This window comes from Manis javanica, chromosome 13, assembly GCF_040802235.1.
Source record: "Manis javanica isolate MJ-LG chromosome 13, MJ_LKY, whole genome shotgun sequence".
Taxonomy (NCBI): domain Eukaryota; kingdom Metazoa; phylum Chordata; class Mammalia; order Pholidota; family Manidae; genus Manis; species Manis javanica.
This window is the reverse complement of record NC_133168.1, coordinates 72,424,890-72,441,599: the sequence shown is the minus strand read 5'-3', so window position 1 is coordinate 72,441,599 and position 16,710 is coordinate 72,424,890. Positions and strand designations below refer to the sequence as shown.

Below are 16,710 nucleotides of genomic sequence, written 5' to 3'. Positions count from 1 at the left end.
GTTTCAGTAACCAAGTGACTGAAAACAAACCAGATAACTGTGTGCTAATGAGATGACTGGGGAAAAGAGAAACAGAAGAGGTGGTCCTTCCAACCTGTATCTTAACTGAAGAATCAATGCATACAAATGTGGAAGGAAGACTAGAGACCTTTGTAAAGTGTTGTGAGTGAGCGCATCCGCCATCCGCCACCTCACGGACAAGTGACCTCCTGTGTGCTCTGTTTAGCTACGAACAAGGGGAGATGGTACAGCTGGACGCCAGCAGTAAGCCTGCTCTCCGTGTTCACGTTTAAAGATCTGATCATCCAACCTGGTCTTGCTCACTTGGGCGTTACCTAGAGCTTATTCATGAATGTGCTACAAAACCAGGGGTGGGGTGGTTCGTGGTTCCAGGAAGCCATACGTCCTGTGGCATTACAGAAACAGTCATCTAGGGTTCAAGTGGAGCTGGGTCTCCTTGGGCAAGTAAGTTTCTGGGGCTCTTCAGGCCCGCATTTATTCACCTCTAATACTGGGGTGATAATAGCTTCTGTACAACCGTGAAAATTAAATGAGGTTGTCTCTGACGTTCTTGGCACAATGCCAGCCTAAGGTCTTCCTGAGGCTCAGATGTGAAATACATGGGCTTGGCATCTGGCTAACTTCAAAGTCACCCAGCGTAAAGGCAGAGTCACCGGAGACTGACTACACGTGCTTCTGAGTTCTACAATTGGCGGTACTGACGCTCCTCCGTCAAGTATTTACCGGGAGGCAAAGCGGTTTCCCCGGAGTCTCCCTAAGAGTGATTTTGCCCCATCCCCTGCTGGGTTGACGCCAGTAACACAAACCAACGCGCATCAACAGATGCGATAGGGGGTCAGGGCACATGGTAGGGCCGACTCCGGAGCCAACCCGCTCGGATGGTAGTGAATCTGTAACGTGCCCGGAGAAGCCCGGGGCAGCAAAGGCCGGAGCCGGCTCTCCACGAGGGCAGCCCTCGGGGCGGCCCGGCAGAAGTGCCCTCGGCGTCCCCGGCGTCCCCTCATTCAAACCAGCCGCCGGCCCCACCCCGCGCCCCGGCCGTCTCCGCGCCCCTGGACTGGCCACCCGGGAAGGGAGGTGCCCGCTCTCCGAAGTCCCAGCGAGACGGGCGCCTTCCCGTCCGGGCGCCCCCGCCCCGGGGCAGGACACGAGGCCCCGCGGCCCCAGCCCCGGCCCGCGGCGCCGCACTTACCGAGCGTGGCCACCGTGCCGGCCTCGAAGAGCAGGCAGTCCCCGCGGCCGCGCGCCTCCAGCAGGACGCTGCTCTCCGCCCCGGCCTCCAGCCGCCCGAGCAGCCGCAGCCCCTTGCTCAGGGCCATGGGCGCCGCGGCCGCGTCCCGCCCGAGGGCGCGCAGCCCGCCGCGGCTCCCGCAACCTCAGGAGTTCCGCTCTGCGCCCGCGCTCCGGGCCGCCCGCCTCCTCCCCGGCCGGCCCTCCGCCTCCGGCTCCTCCCCGCGCGGCCGCGCCGCCGGCCCAGGTGAGCGCGCGGCTGCCTCCGCCTCCGCCTCCGCTCCGCGCGCCGCGCTCCCCCCAGCGGCCAGGCCGGGGCCGGGGGCTAAGCCGGGGCGCCGGGGCGGCGGCCGGGGAGGTGGATGCCGCACATTCCCGGGCGCGGAGGAGGATGCAGCCCGCGGGGGCCCCACCGCGCCGACAGCGCCCCGGACGCCTTATATGGGCCCCTCCGCGCTGCCCAGCCCTCCCCATTCCGACCGGGCGCTGCACCGCCCTGCCTCGTCTGCGGCGACCCTGGAGTCTTGCCCAACCCTCTGTGCCGCAGCTGCCCCGCGGGTAAAGTGGGATGAGTAACTGCAGGCATGTACCGCAGAAGGTTGCAGTGAGGACCCAGTTAATTCGCCTAGAGGGCTTAGTGAGGGCCTGGCGAGTGCAGGTGTTGGGTAAATGTTGCCTTTTGCTTGCACTTGCTACCTGTATGGGAGGGCATGGCGGGCCACTGTCCACACCAGGCGGAATTTGGGGGGCAGTCAAAGGTGGGGTTTTTTGGAACGCTGAGACCATGATCTCTAGACCTGCCACTTCGTACGTGACCTTGCTTTCTCTGAGAGCGCTTTCCTGACCTGTCATTTGGTAACAATACCTGGCCCACCGGCTTCCAAGTAGCAAGCAGGGCAACTGAAAGGTGCTCAAGGGGGGCTCTTCCCCTCCCCCTGCCTGTGCCCTTTCTCTCCAACTTGCAATCCCTATCCTCACTCTGTTGAGTATAGTCCTGGACTTAAGGGCAGGTGCCACACCAGCCAGTCTGTACTTAGGGCATACGGACACCGGCACATATCTGCATGTCCTCAATTGGGAGCACGTGACCCATATGAAGATGACCTAAGCAAGTAGCTAAGCAATGGGAGGTAGGACACCTCCTGGAGTGGGCGGGGGATGTCAGGACACATCTGCCCCAGGGAGAGGGCTTACCCGGGGTTGCCCCTTGGGTGGGTTTGCAGGTTTCACTTCCTTGTCCTACATTGGGTATGTCTGGATGGCCCCAGAGACCTCCATCAGGGTCCCCACACCATTCTGTTCACACTGAGAAGACTATTGGTCAAGCCATTTGTCTCTTGGGCATGTTCCAGAAGTAGAGCCCCCAGTGCCAAGCAGGACACTGCAGTGCCCTCGCAGACATTCAGGAATGACCAGAAGGTCTACCCTCTATGGACAACCTTTCAGGTGATGATTGGGATAATAAAGTAAATGTGAGTGAGTGGCAGAGATGCCAATCATTCTTGAGCCTTCTGGCCCCCTGCTCAACAAATTCAGTTATGCTGAGGGTATCTCAGGATGATGCTCATATGCTGTCCAAATAGTTTCTTTCTCTGTAAAATGGAAATGTTACTTCCACATGAGGACAGTGTGACCCTTAAGTACCCCTTAGTAGGGTGACCAGGCCTGCATGTGCTAGAGGGCGAGCAGCAAAGGATCCTAGAAGGCGAGTTAAAGACAATGCATGGAAAGGGATGTCCCATCCCTAAAGAGGAGAAAGGAAGGCCCCCAATGCAGGTGGGAGGATCAGCCCTTCAATTCTTTGGAGGGAGGGCAGGACTGGACACAGCAGAGGAGGCAAAGGGTCAGGGATGGCATGGGAGCTGAGGAGAGTGGAAAAGGCCCAGAACATTGGCCGTGGTGTGGGCTACCTAGAAGGCGTATTCGGAATCCCTTGGACCTGAGAAGATAATGGAATCCTACGGCAAAAGCCAACCTGATCGTGTCTGGTTCTTCTTTGCAAAAGAAAGAGAATGTCTCAATCCTGGTGGCTCTACCTTAAAAATATATCAAGGGTCTGACCATTGTGTGCTGCCCCATTGATTTAGGTTCGTTTCCCTGTGACATAGACCCAGAGCAGGGACCCCCGAGACCCTGCAGGCGCTGGCCAGTCCTTGCCTCGGAAGAGGGCAGGGCTCCCTTGGGCCAGGGATTCTCCCAGCCTGGGAGGAAAACCCCTCCCCTCTGTGGCACGCATGCCGCTGTCCTACCTGACCTGATTGGTGAGCCTGGAGCTAGTCACCCTCCTCCCCAGACCCTGCGGGCAGCCACACTCTGCAGGAGCCAGCCTCCATGTGACCTCAGGCCCTGTGCACCCTGGCCCCGCCTCTCACACCACCATGGGCGGCTGTGCTCTGCTGTTCACCTCCTGCACGTTGCTGTCCCTGCACTTCCTCCCATGCTCCGGGCACCCTGCTCTGGCCTTGAACGTGGAATGCTGCTCCCCCACAGATCCCTGTGGCTGTGTCTCCACGCTTTCAGGTCTGTGCAAAACCTGGCTTCTCAGTGAGGCCTTCCCGAGCCTCCCCGTTTCCTCCATCCACCTAGCCCCCTGCACGGGCCAAGCTGTGTCCCCACGTTCCTGTGTTAAAGCCCTAACCCTCAGCTCCTCAGCACAGGACTGTGGAGACAGGGCCTTTGAAGGGGTGATTAAGTTAAAATGTGGGGTCAAGCTGGGCCCCAATCCAGTATGACTGTCCTCGTGAGAAGAGACCAAAGCACAGACACGCACGGAGGAAAGACACCCCATCAGGACCCAGGGAGAAGGTAGCCGGCTGTCTACCAGCCACGGAGTCAGGCCAAAGAGGAAATGACCATCTGACGCCTTGATCTCAGATTCTAGACTCCAGAACTGTGAGAAATAAATTTCTGTTGCTAGACGCTCTCCGTCTGCAGTACCTTGTCTTGGTACCAGACTTATACACTCTGAAACATTCCTGCTTAAATTTTCTCCTTAGTACTTACCACTGTCTACGGTAATAAACAGTTTCCTTATTTGTCCTGTCTGCCACCCATCTCCCACTGTAATGTCAGCCCACTGGGCAGGGTTCCTTTTGTCCTGGCTGCTCTGTCCCCGGCGTACCCCCAGTGTCTAGAACATGCCAGGTACACGGTGGGCCTCAGCAGTGCCTATCCGGCAACAGTACCCTCTTGTTTTGCAAGATTCATGGCATTTTTAGTATGGTGGTGGTTCTTACCCTCACTGATGGGTTCATTAAGCAAATATTTACTAAGCACCCACTATATGCCAAGCATTTTTCTAGATGCTTGGAATATAATAGCACAGAAAACAAGTCCCTGCCACAGAGAGGACAGCATACAAAGTACGCAGATGAAACCCTGCAGGCTCTCGGGAGCACACCTGTGCCTCCTCTTTGCCCCCACTCTGATTACACTTGCAGCTTTTCTTGGATAGTTCTCCAGTTTCCCCACTTGTGCAAATGTGACACACTGGACACGATTCTCTAATAAAGCTCTGACTCAGGGGCAGCCTAATTAAGGTGATGATACATATGATTTTCTGAGTTTGTTTCAATTTTACTACCTTTGTACTTTCCTTAAAAGGGATTCATTAAATGTACAGCTAATTATGACTTAGATTTTTTTACCTTAATAAGGATTCTCATCTGGATACATTCACAAATTAGAAAATATTCTTTTGTCAAACCACATGCCCCTCTTTGGGGTTCAGATAAACAGGGTCACCATGAATATTCTGACAAAGCAAATCAGTCCATTGGTGAAAAATCTATATTCTTTGAGTCCCTATAAGTACTGATTGGCTGGTTTTCAAAGATATCCAGCCCTAATTTCTAAATAAAATGTCAAAGCTTTTCAAAATACAATATTTCATTAGATATTAACAAAACTGTGAATATATATGGTAAAAAACCAATATTTTCAACTCATTAATCAACTGGTTCATTCACTCACCCAGATGGCAGCTTCCCAGGAATTTGTTTATTGGCCTTTATCTCCCTTTTACTCGAAATCCTTAATGCAGGGGCAGAAACTGCATAGTCTTGCAGAGTGGTGCCATTTTTGCGGAACAATAATTATTTAATATTAGCAGATACTCAGCGTTCATGCTTCCAATTGTCTCACAAATGTCATAGGTCACCTCCCACGGTTCGTGTACATCACACAGATAATGCTTACACAATGTGACTGATGTCTCTTAAACCCCTTTTACTATGTAGGTTTCCCTCCTGTGTATTCTTTGTCCCTTGCAGTTTATTTGTTGAAAAAACCTAGATGGCATGCCCAGCAGTCCTCCACAGACTGGATTTTGCTGAGCGTGTCCCTGTACTGCCGCTCAGCGGCCCTTTGCCTTCACCTTCTGTGGCATCTGTAGCTTGCTGGCTGGCTGGACGTAGAGGCTCCAGCAGATGCTGTCTTTCGGGTGGGAGTGCGTTCTTCCCGTCAGGAAGCAGATGTCTGGTTGCTCCCCTTTGGGACAAGCCGCCATTGATCATCACTGCTGCAATCCTTGCACCACAATTACATTCTAGCCCATCATTCTTTCTTCATTTCAGCTAAAATTTTTATATAAACAGAAAATTCCTATCTACTATTTGTCCAATAATACCACAAACAAAGCAAGTAGAATAGGATTCTTTTCCTTTATTGACTAGTGTTCAAAATAATGAGTTGAATTTGTCCACAAACATACTCCAGTGGTGGCCAGTGAGTGTTGGGCTTTTCCCCCACTTTCACTCTAAGCGCGTATTTGAGTTTGGGGGTCCCTGGTGTGTTCTGGCCCTTACCGTTTATCCTAACCGATGCTCTCCAGTCAGCCCCTTGCGTCGGCTCCTCGGGGTCCTCTTGACATGATCCCAGGGGTCTTTGATTGGCTCCTTTCCTCCTAGAATGACAATATCAGGCTCATTTTGTACATTTTCTGCATCTAAGACCTAGAATCAATCATTTCCCCAAGAACCCATGTTTCTTTTTTGGTAGAAAAAGGACTCTCAAGGCCACATTTGGGTGCCTATGAATTTAACCCTCATGATTTGAGAATTTAACTGCCAAACCAGGACAGTTTGATAGTTAAGCTCATTTTCTCTGAGACAATGATTTCTACCTTCTCCTCCCCTCTTCACACATCCCTTCCTCTCCACCTGCTTCCTCTCAGCAGCTCACCTGGCCTCAGGCTTCCCAGAGAAAGTAGGGCCACAAGAAAAGGACCTCATCTCCTCCATCTTCTCCCAGCTGTGATGGGGAGGACCAGGCCCTGTCCCCTCCGGAGTGCTCTGACCTGTCCATCTTCCCTGGCCAGGGGCTTTGCTCCTTCCCTAACCTCCCGATCCTGCGTCCCCCATCTGTCACTCTCTCCCAGTGGGGCACAGAAATGCTCCACTGTCCCCCACCCTCCCTCCACCCAGCAGCCCTTCTTATGTGGCCCTTCTCAGAGGCTATGAACTTGAAATGAAGCCAGTCTGAAGAAGGGTAGGGCTTTCCCAGCCCGGCTCAGGGACAGTGGAAGCAAGCTGGGAGTGTCCATCCAGGGCTGACTACCAATTGATATGCGACTCGGTAAACCTCACCTGGGCCCACCTCTCCTCTTGACTACGTGGCCATCCTATCACTGGACTCTGGCAGCGACTGGCCTCTGCTTCCTCTCCTTGCCACACATGTCATGTCACCTCTCGTCAGAGCTTCTAATGGCATTTGGATGCCATCCCTTTTCCTACTGATGCTGCCCTCCCACCTCCCCTGAATTCCAGGCATACTGCCCTCACCTGGTTCCGTGCCAAGGCCAAGCACCAGTACCAGTGCCAGTGTGAACTGTCACCCCCTGGCTGGGTCCTCATCAGCTTTCTTCCTTCCATCTACGTGGGATCCCCGAGGGGGTCTCAGCACACTTTCCCCCACGTTCCCCTGGGCTTGCCCTCGGTGGCAGCTCCCTCTGCATCCTTCATACAGCTGTGCTTCACTCGGCCACCTTCACTCAGACACAGTCCCATGGGGGTTAAATGCAAGGGCTGGTGGCTCCAGTTGGAATCCTGGACCTGCCCTTCCCATGCCGGGTGACCTTGAGCAATTTATTCAGCTTCTTGGTGCCCCAGGTTCCTCATGTTTGCAGGCAAAGGGCATGGAACCATGCTTGAACCTGAGTGGCCACTCCATACATTGCAGCCACCTCTACATGGTCCTGCCGGCTCCGTAAAGCCAGGTGCATGCCTGCTCAGTAACTGCCGGACGCCCAGTGCCTGGCATTCGAGTCCTTGTTGAGTGAAGGAAGGAAGAACAGGTGAACACTTGCAGGGAGCTGGGGAGAAATCAAGCTCCTTAGGTAGACGCTGGGCAGAGGGCAGCTCAGATGACACATGCCTGTGTTTCACGCGCAGAGTCCAGAGTTGAAACACTGATGCACAAGCACTGATAATACGAGAGAAAAGCCAAGTAGCTACAGCCACTGGAGAAGATGGGGGAGAGGGTCTGCACTGGCTATGGTAGGCAGCCGGCGGTCCAGGGAAACAGGGCCACCTGGGTGAGCTGACATTTACCAGACGTGAAGAAAGCAGGGGAGGTCCTGGCCACCATCCACCTCTCGGGCAGACGAGGTCAGAGTCACGAGGCTAAGCTCCCTGGGGAAGCTTGTCTGGCTCTGCTGGGCTTTACTTTGTGGGACGGGTACTGGGCCGCCTTAATAGGAGGGTTGTTTGGAAGTTCATTTTATTAAGTTATTACTTTTGTAAAAATGGAATATGAGACCCTGATCTATCTATAGCTATCTACACACTAACACACAAAAAACTGGACTTACCACCTCGGGCCAAGGGAACTGCTCTTTAGTTGAAGTTTAGGCCTATTTAGGTTTTCTCACAACGTACCTCAAGCTGCAGAACCCTCAAGACTGTGACCTCCCCAAGGATGCACTCTGGCTGGCCCAGACACCAAGGGACCTCCCCATCAGAGTGTGCCTGGCAGCTGGCTGCCATGCAGATGGGGTGTGCTCAGCAAGCTCCAGAGGCCCAGTGACTCAGGTGGTCCTGCGTCCCCCATCCGTCCCTCTCTCCCAGTGGGGCACAGAAGTGCTCCATTGTCCCCCACCCTCCCTCCATCCCACAGCCCTTCTCATGTGGCCCTCTCTGCACCCAGGTCCTGGGCACCCTCCTTCCCTCCTGGCCTGCTGCTGACCATCAACAACACCCGACGTTAGATGGGATGGTGCAGGGCCTGGTGTGTGTGTGGGCACCAGTGGGCTCTGGGCACCAGGGTGCTTCATTCATGACTGTGAGCAAGGCTGAGCTCTGCACTCAGCCATACCGGTTGCCACCTCAGCCCCGACCCAGTATCACAGCTGGAGAAACACCCAAAGCACCCCTGTCCCAGGTGCTGGGGTGGTGTGGGGGTGGGGGTGTGGACTATTGCACAGAATAGCCAGGAACAGCTAGGATCTGCTTGTCCATGGCTCCATACTGCTCAAGTTCAACTCCATGCTCTGGGAGAAGCTGCCAGAGGAGGATGATTGCTCAGATTGGAGGCTGGCAGTTCCATCATTGTCAGCTGAAGCAGCTCTTCCCAGGGCCAAGTGCCAGCACAGGAGCCTGGCGAACAGATGCCTGGGCAGGAGGAAGGGGGTGGGTGTGGGAGCACCTCCCCTGACCTTCCCTGTTCATGACGGGGCCCAGGCCTCCTGACCAGGCTCCCACTTCAGTGGCTGGACAGCCTGTTTCTCTTCTCTCCTTAACCTTCTCTGAAAGGCCCTTCTCAGTGGGTTACAAGATCCACGGAGAGAAAAAGCGCCATGATGTGCTCTCCGACAAGGCCTGTGTCCTCTCAGTCCAGAGAGCCGAGTTCCGAGGGGCAGGTTTCAGTCCAACACCCAGAAGACTTTTCCAGCAATTAGAGTGTGCTGCGGTTAAAAATAAAGACTTCCTGTGTAGCAGTGAGCTCTCCATCCCTGAGGGATGCAGACAGAGCCTGCGTTAGGACCCCTCCTGTGGGTACATGAGAAAGGAGAAACTTCCTTTATGTTTCTATTTTTCTGTATGTTTGAAAACTTTCAAAATATAAAATTTTAATGGAATTTTAAAATAAAATATAAATTTAAAATACAAATTTTATAAGTGAAATATACATCTAAAATAAACTATGCTTTCTACATTCTGTATGTTTGAAAAGTATCACATGGAAAAAAGTTCTTAAATTTTGTTTCATCATGAAGTTAGTTTTGAAAAGTAGAGTGGAATTGTGGATTACTACATGGTAATTAGCTTTGTAATAAAATTATTTTAGTCTATCTTTCAGCAATAACATATTATATACTGAATAATATATTTTCCAGTAATAACATATTATAACTACATGTATCGGGGTACTTTGGAATGCTTTAGTGGGCAGTAACAGAAAACTCTACTGTAAAAGTCTTAAATAAGAAGCCTCGAGGTAGTTCTTTTGCCAGAGTTCAGCAATGTTGTCAAAGACCCAGGCAACCTCTTTCTGTTCCATCATTGTTAGCATGTTGGATTGCTTGTCGTCTCATGATCACAAAACGGCTGCTTCAGCTCCAGGCATGACACTGATATTCAAGGTAGAAAGAAGAGAGGAATCCAGGTCATCCATGTCTGTGCCTTATATAAGAAAAAGGCAAAAGTTTCTCCAAAAGCCCCCAACAAAATTCCACTTAAGACTCATGGCCTGAACACTGTCACATGCCCCCATCAGCTACAATGGAGACTTTTCCAATCTCTTCAGTCAAGAAGGACAAGAGCAAAGGGGCTGGGAGTGAATGGGTTTGGGTCCGCCATGTCTAGCACAGTCAGCATTTGATAAGCAGTCTTGTTATTTTAGCATAAAGCTTAACGTTGCCTTAGAAACAGTTACAAATTATTTTAATTTTTTCCATATGTCATTTACTTCCTCCAAAGGCAATCATGGTGAAGCAGAAAGGACAGGAGTGATTTCTGATTTGCTCATGAGAGCCCTGAAGCCCTGATTAGCACCCGCTGTGAGATACCAACCTGTGTTTTCTCCTGGCTACACCACCTCCCTGATTTCATCTTTTATCTATTTGAAAGAACTCATTTTTCCACTGTGTTGCTGACAAATTCAGCAGGCTAAAGTGGTTTTCCCGTTTGCTGACGAATGCACGAATCATTGGCCCTTTCAAAATTGCTCTAGAAACAGGAGACCAACCTTGTCACTCTGCCGATGGACATATTTCTACAAGGGGTGTGGAAAAAATGGTAGAGTGAAATAAGAAGCTGATAGAAACTGAAAGAATATTACAGCATTTTTGCTGATCAAGCTATGTGACAGTTCTAAGCATGTAAGGGAACAGGAATCCATGTAAGAAGGGTAACTAAAAACGGGTCTATCACACTTCTGTGAGCACAACAGAAAGGCAGTTATCCCAGGCCACCTGGCTCAGGCCACCTCATGGATCCATACTTCTATGGCTTCCTAAACAGCCCTTTGTTAAGAGAGGAGCTCTGTTTCTTAATGAAGACATGGCTTTTGTATTATAAAAATGCCCCATAGTTTGTGTTTTCAAGCTCTTTTATTCATTAAACATCTGCGATGACTCCATGCTTTGCCCCGTCCAAGCCTCGTGGGGCGAGCAGAGGGTCACAGCCATGGGAGCTGTTTGCAGACTTGCTTTCTGCCTTCCAGTGCCCAGCAGACCACCGGCAGCCTGCACGTATTTATTTAGGCAATAATATTGCCTAGACAGCCAGATTATTTTTCACTCTCTTTATATCTGGAAGGTTTGCTCATAATTAGTTAAATAAGCTTTCTCTGCCTCTTAGTGCCAAGAGTCATCAGGGAGTAGTATTTATATGCAACTGCACCCTCTCTTTTCCTTCTCTTTGCCTAATTTTCCCTGTTCTTTCCAAAACTCTTCACGCAAACATCTCACTCCACGCAGCCGCACAGGGCAGCCAGCTCTGAATGGAAACACACCTCTTCAGAAGGACATTCACTCTATTTCCCCTGAGGCTCAGCTACTTGTCATCTTTCCCCTCCTTTGGCCAAACAGAGATCTTTGCTCTGCCTTCACTTACCAGGTTCTTCTGAGCATGAAGAGTGCCAGGGTGCTTTCCACAAGGATGGCTCAGATTAAGCGCTCAGATGGCTGACCTGGGTAATTGGCCGGAAAATTCGAGGGTAAGTGAAACACCTGCCCACCCACTGGGGAGATTGTCCAACGCTCTTTCTTCATGACATTCCTGCAGTTTCCTGTGTTATAAGAAAAAGGGAAAATAGGGGGAAGCAGTTGCAAGAAAGAAACCGGGATGTAGTTGATGAAATTAGAGATGAAAGTGTGGCTAGGTGGGGAAATTGTCTTTAAGGCATAAGAATCCATGAGAATCTGATAAAAGTGTAAAATATGCACATGAATAATTTGCCAACAACCACATGCGATTCACTGATGCACACCCCCTGTATTATATGGACCACAGCCTGAGAATTCCTATTGCAGAAGCAAGGAGAAGAAGCTGCTAACAAAACTCTCTCTAAAGGCGTTTGGGAAATAAATCTTAACTACAAAGAAATTTCCAACACAGTAGAAAATGCCAGGCTAACATAATGTAAAAGAAGAGGATCAAGAACTGAAGGGGCCTCAAAGCAAAGTTTCATTCCTTAGGGGCCAGTTCTTCTCCTGATAGACGTATATGCACCATTTATGCCGTTCCTTTCCACCCTGTTCAGATGAGTGGCAAGGGAAGAGTAAGCCTACAATGGGCTGATGCATCCGGGGGTGGGTTAAACAAAGCAACACAAGAACTCTACCTCACAAAAATGGGTTGTTTCCTTTTGTAAATTTTGGCTGTGTTTTGCTTCTTACTGCTCTTGATTTTATGGTGGGTCAATAGTTTTCCAAATGGTGCATTTTCAAATATTCATTGAGCCAACATATTTTTTGACACCTGTTTAGGGTCAGGGTGACATACTCCAGCTTAGTAAAGGGGCATATATGGTCAGGATAGGCTATGTGTGGTTCACTCCCGGGCTCAGTGGCTCCGCAAGGCAGGGGATTTCTTACTCTGAAAATTCTGCCATGAGGCCCAGTGGCTCTCTAGGCCATCACCCCACTCCGCGTGGCCCAGTGTTCTAGGCTGCTGAGACCCTCTGGCCCCTGATGTCAACACTTACGCCCATTGTCACTGTGGGACTGAAGAGCTGGAGAGAGCAATGCCAGCTTTGACATGCTTCCACCTGGAAGGGCACCATTTCCCCCAACTACATTTCTTTGACCAATGCAAGTCACCTAGTGATGCCTAATTTAAGGGTGCTTGGGAGGCACGGTTCCCCGGAGGGCCCAGAGCAGGTGACGACTGAATGATGATGGCAGTTGTCTACTGCAGGGATGGCTGGTACGTGCTTGAAAACTAAAATGAGTTTTGAGGAATGTGTGTGTGAAGATCTTCTCTGTGAATGGGAAAACTACCCCACCTTACATCTTAAAAATAAATTACAGGTTTTCTACTTCTAGCCATGATGGCGTAATAGAGGCCAGTTTAGCTTTCCTTAAAGTGAACAATGGATCAAGTGTAGGAAAACTGGTTTCGGACATTAGGCAACAGGAGGTGCCGGACTCTGATCACGAAGAGAAGAGAAACAAACAAGGCGAGCCCAGGAGGGGGCCAGGCTAATGCCTGAATGCAGATTCCAGTTCCAGCACACGATGAGGAAGCAGGTGGGTAGGACTTGGAGGCAGGGTACAGGAGAGAAGAGCTAAGGTGGGTGGGGAACAGTTTTTGTGTTGTGGAGATCTGCAGGGAGTCCCCCCAGAAAGACAAGACAGGCTGGCTACCATATGCCTCCGTGTGGGGAAAATCTGGGAGGTAATGATATGACCCTGAGAAATCAACAGGCCAAAGAAGCCCCAGAACACACAGGGCTGGAGACAGGCCAGAGTCACCAGCTAGTGTGAGAGCGTGTGGCAGGGCCCTCAGACAGGAACCCCCCATACTAGGGACTCAAGCTTGTCTTCTATTAGAAATGCAGATCCAGCCACAGCTCTGGCTCCTCCAGGAGGAAGGCCAGGCTTGCCAGCTGGAAGCCCAGGCTGCATGCCCTTGCTCCTGCCACACGGCCCATCAGGTCCTGTATCCAGCTTGCGCCTCCTGCCTGGTGGCTTTCCTGCATGTTGCGCCTTCTGCTGACAGTGGTCCTCTGTGGCTAAGACATGGCATCTCCTCGAAGTCCAGGTGAATCACTAAGTGTAATAGCCGACTTTGACTAAATAAAGGAATGAATTGAATTTAGCCTGAGATTGTTTCCTGATCTGTGTGGGAAGGTGATGGAGAAGAGCTGGACACAGCTGGTACCCTACAGGGTCCCAGGCACACTCTCTCCTCACCCTTCCACTATTAATCACCCTTTCCCATCTTCACATGAGCATTATTTCATCTGATGGATAGGAAACAAAATAGTTTGTTATCTGACAGCCAAAAATATACAGTGCCAATCAGAGAGGAGAATCAATTTAAAAATCACCTACATTGGGCAAATCAGGAGTGAGAAGTGGGGAGCAGGCGTGGCTGGCATCTGTCTGAGGGCTGCCTCCAGCTCCAGGGAGCAATCTTAACAAGGGCAGGTCTTCACTCGAGGTCTGTCGCATGCTTCAGGTTGGTTTTCCAGCCAAAGAACATCACATCATGATGTTGGATTTAATGTTCATACAATAAGCTCTCCAAGTCTCGGCCAATTTCGATTCTCTGAGAGGCTGCAGGCACTAGCAGCGGGTTCTACAGCCTCAGTGCTGTCCAGCTGACACCTACTTTGAGAAGCAGAAACATCACAGAAGTCCCTCATATTTTGTGGGGGATCAGTTTCTCAAGGCAAAGAAATGAGTGAATACTCGCTGGTGAACTTCTAAGGAGCTGGGGAGGCCTGGAACAGAGGGTGCCACTCCTGGGCTTTGACTTCCCTCTGAGAACAGTGAGCAACTCCTGCAGAGGAGTTACACCTGCACCCCAACCCACTCACTGCTGTGGGAGCCGGTTCATGCTTGCTGCCCACTTTGAGGTCGGGACGGTTTGTGGGATAAACAGGGCGTCCCGACATTCACCTGGCTCACATCTACTCTGAAGCTCACCTTTCTCTCCTGCCAGGTGAGATGTATCTGGTGCACCCGGGTGCCTGGGTTCTGCTTTTGAATTGGCAGGGTTGATGAGTGATGAAAGCAGCAAGCTTGGGACACATCCTGCCCTTAAACTCACTGGGACTGTGTCCCATAGGGGTCCCTTGGGAGGCAGCCCCAGCTTGGCTGTACCGGAGAGGTGCTACCCCCAGCTGAAGCCAGGAGGCCATGGGCCTGAGTCCCCACCCTGCCCTTCTGTAAGGGACTAAGGGGGGTTTCAGGGCCGGGAAGGGCCTTGGGGTGCATCTGTCCCCACGCTGGGACTCCACGGAGTGGGCGACTGAGGTCTGGAGAGCTTACAGGACTTGTTCAAGGTGACAGACGTTGGCATCAGACTGGGAACCAGGTCCCAGGGCTCCAGTTCCCAATTCAGATGCTTTATATCACCAGGGTTTCCTCCTGGAAGGGGGGTCCTCAAACTTGACTCCTGAGTCACAAGGTTGACCTGAAATCTGGTATGTGTGGAGGAAGTCAGTACATCGGTACTAATGAGTGTTAGTTGGGAAACTAAATTGTTCTAACATATTAGACAATTTAAAAAAATTATAATACAAGCTCATTGTTTAAAACATTCATAAAAATATAGCTTTATAATAAAGTTCACATCATCATGTCCTCAGAGAACCACTAGAAGAACCCAGTCCATGTCCCGCCTCCTGGGCCATGACCTGCACCTGCAGCTTTAGATCTTCCCCTGTGGCCCTCTCTTCCAGCACTACCCTGGGCTCTTCTTTTAGATTTTATTGGTAATAGCTTTTTATCCTTGTCCACATGCATTTATTGAGCACCTTCTGTATGTATCTGAAATCACCAACTGAGTCCCAGGCAAACGGTAATTGTTTGCTCTGAAGTGGGGTTTCTCAGCTTTGGTACTTTGACATTACGGGTGGATCATCTGTTATTGTGGGGGCTGTTCTGTACACTGGACTGTGCTCAGTGGCATCTCTCCTACCCACCAGATGACATAACCTCTTCAGTGTCTCCGGACATTGTCGAGCATCTCCTGGAGGCTCCCCTGGCTGAGCCGTTGCTGTTAAGACAACAGATGGGGCCGTGTGCTCCCCTTTGCCTGTGGGTGGCCACCATGTCCATATTCAACACCAGATGCTGTGACATCATTTTACACACAGAGACGCACATGACTCTGGCTTGCTGGCAAACCAACATTTTCAGTTAAGTCAGTGACTTTTCTCCAGAATTTGTGACTCAACCACCAACCCCACCCCAGTGGACTTCCTCTGCTCGGCTCCAGGCACCCCCCTGTGTAGGGCAGTTCCTGGAGCTGAGCCTGGTGGGTGGGAAGCCCTCAACCCTTGAAACAATTATTACTCAAAACTTAGAAGCAGTTGATTTTGCATAGCCCAGGTTCCTGGACACGGGGTCACACATTACCTGTTTCTCTCCAGAGTTCTGCAAATCCTACGGACTGATTGCTGAATGGAACTTTATAATGACTTTTTTTTTTTGCTTAAGATATGGACATGAATTCCCACCTAAAAACCTTTGAACTTACTGTTGACTCAAAAGCTAAACAATCTTCTCCCCAGAGGTTTTAATGGTCTTTGCACACACTTGCTGCTGCCCTTTGAATTGTCAAAAGCATTCAAACTTGGCTGTACATCACAGTGACTGCAGTAACAGTTCTGTGCATTTCCGAAAGTTGCTGAGAGGTCTTCGAACTCCCCATCCACACCCCAGTCTGCTCGTGTCCTTTGCTCAAGCAGATTGACATTTTCTTCCACTGTACCTTTACCTCTCCTCTCCTTACCTATTTTTACATTGTCAACATTCTATACTTACAGTTCATCTGTGATATCTAAAGGTTGATACAAATAATTAAAAAGTCAAAATAGCAACATGTAGCACTATGTGTTAAATCCAGAGAATGAAATATATGTGGTCATTTAAGTGCTGCCACTTGGACAGTCTGCTGGGTATCAGCATCCAGTGACAGACTTTCCACTTTCTCCCAAATTCCCTTGGCTTTTTCCTAGCTCAGTCAGCCTCCATTGTTTTGACATCTTTACTTACATTCCTTTTCTTATTCCTGGGCCCGTTCTCAGACTAGTCAAATCAGAATATATACGAGGGGGACACCTGGTGTGATGGCTTTTCTCTGTCAACTTCACTAAGCCACAGGATGTCCAGATATTTGATGTGGGGAAAGAGAAGGAGCTGCAGCAGATCGAAGTTGTTGTGCATGCAGCCCGGCTGCTGGGCCGGGTGATCTGGCAGATCCAGCAGCCCTTGAGGCGTCGGAGGCAGATGCAGACGCTGTGCGGAGCCTTCGGCAGGGCCCTAGACGTAAATACCAGGGCAGG

General features: G+C 50.7%; 1 protein-coding gene across 12 annotated transcripts in view; it reads right to left on the bottom strand.

The window, feature by feature from the left end:
* SYNJ2 (synaptojanin 2) overlaps positions 1-1,632 on the bottom strand; it is a 97,484-nt gene extending 95,852 nt beyond the window's left edge. For 4 of the 12 annotated variants that reach the window (XM_073219827.1, XM_073219825.1, XM_073219823.1 and 1 more), the window contains exon 1: positions 1,214-1,624. In XM_073219827.1, the coding sequence (XP_073075928.1) occupies positions 1,214-1,340 (127 nt within the window). In that variant the 5' untranslated portion in view covers positions 1,341-1,624. Of the gene's footprint in view, positions 1-1,213 lie in introns of all 12 variants that reach the window. The other 8 variants (XM_073219821.1, XM_073219824.1, XM_073219834.1 and 5 more) reach the window with 7 other exon arrangements.
* Between the last annotated feature and the right edge of the window lie 15,078 nt (positions 1,633-16,710).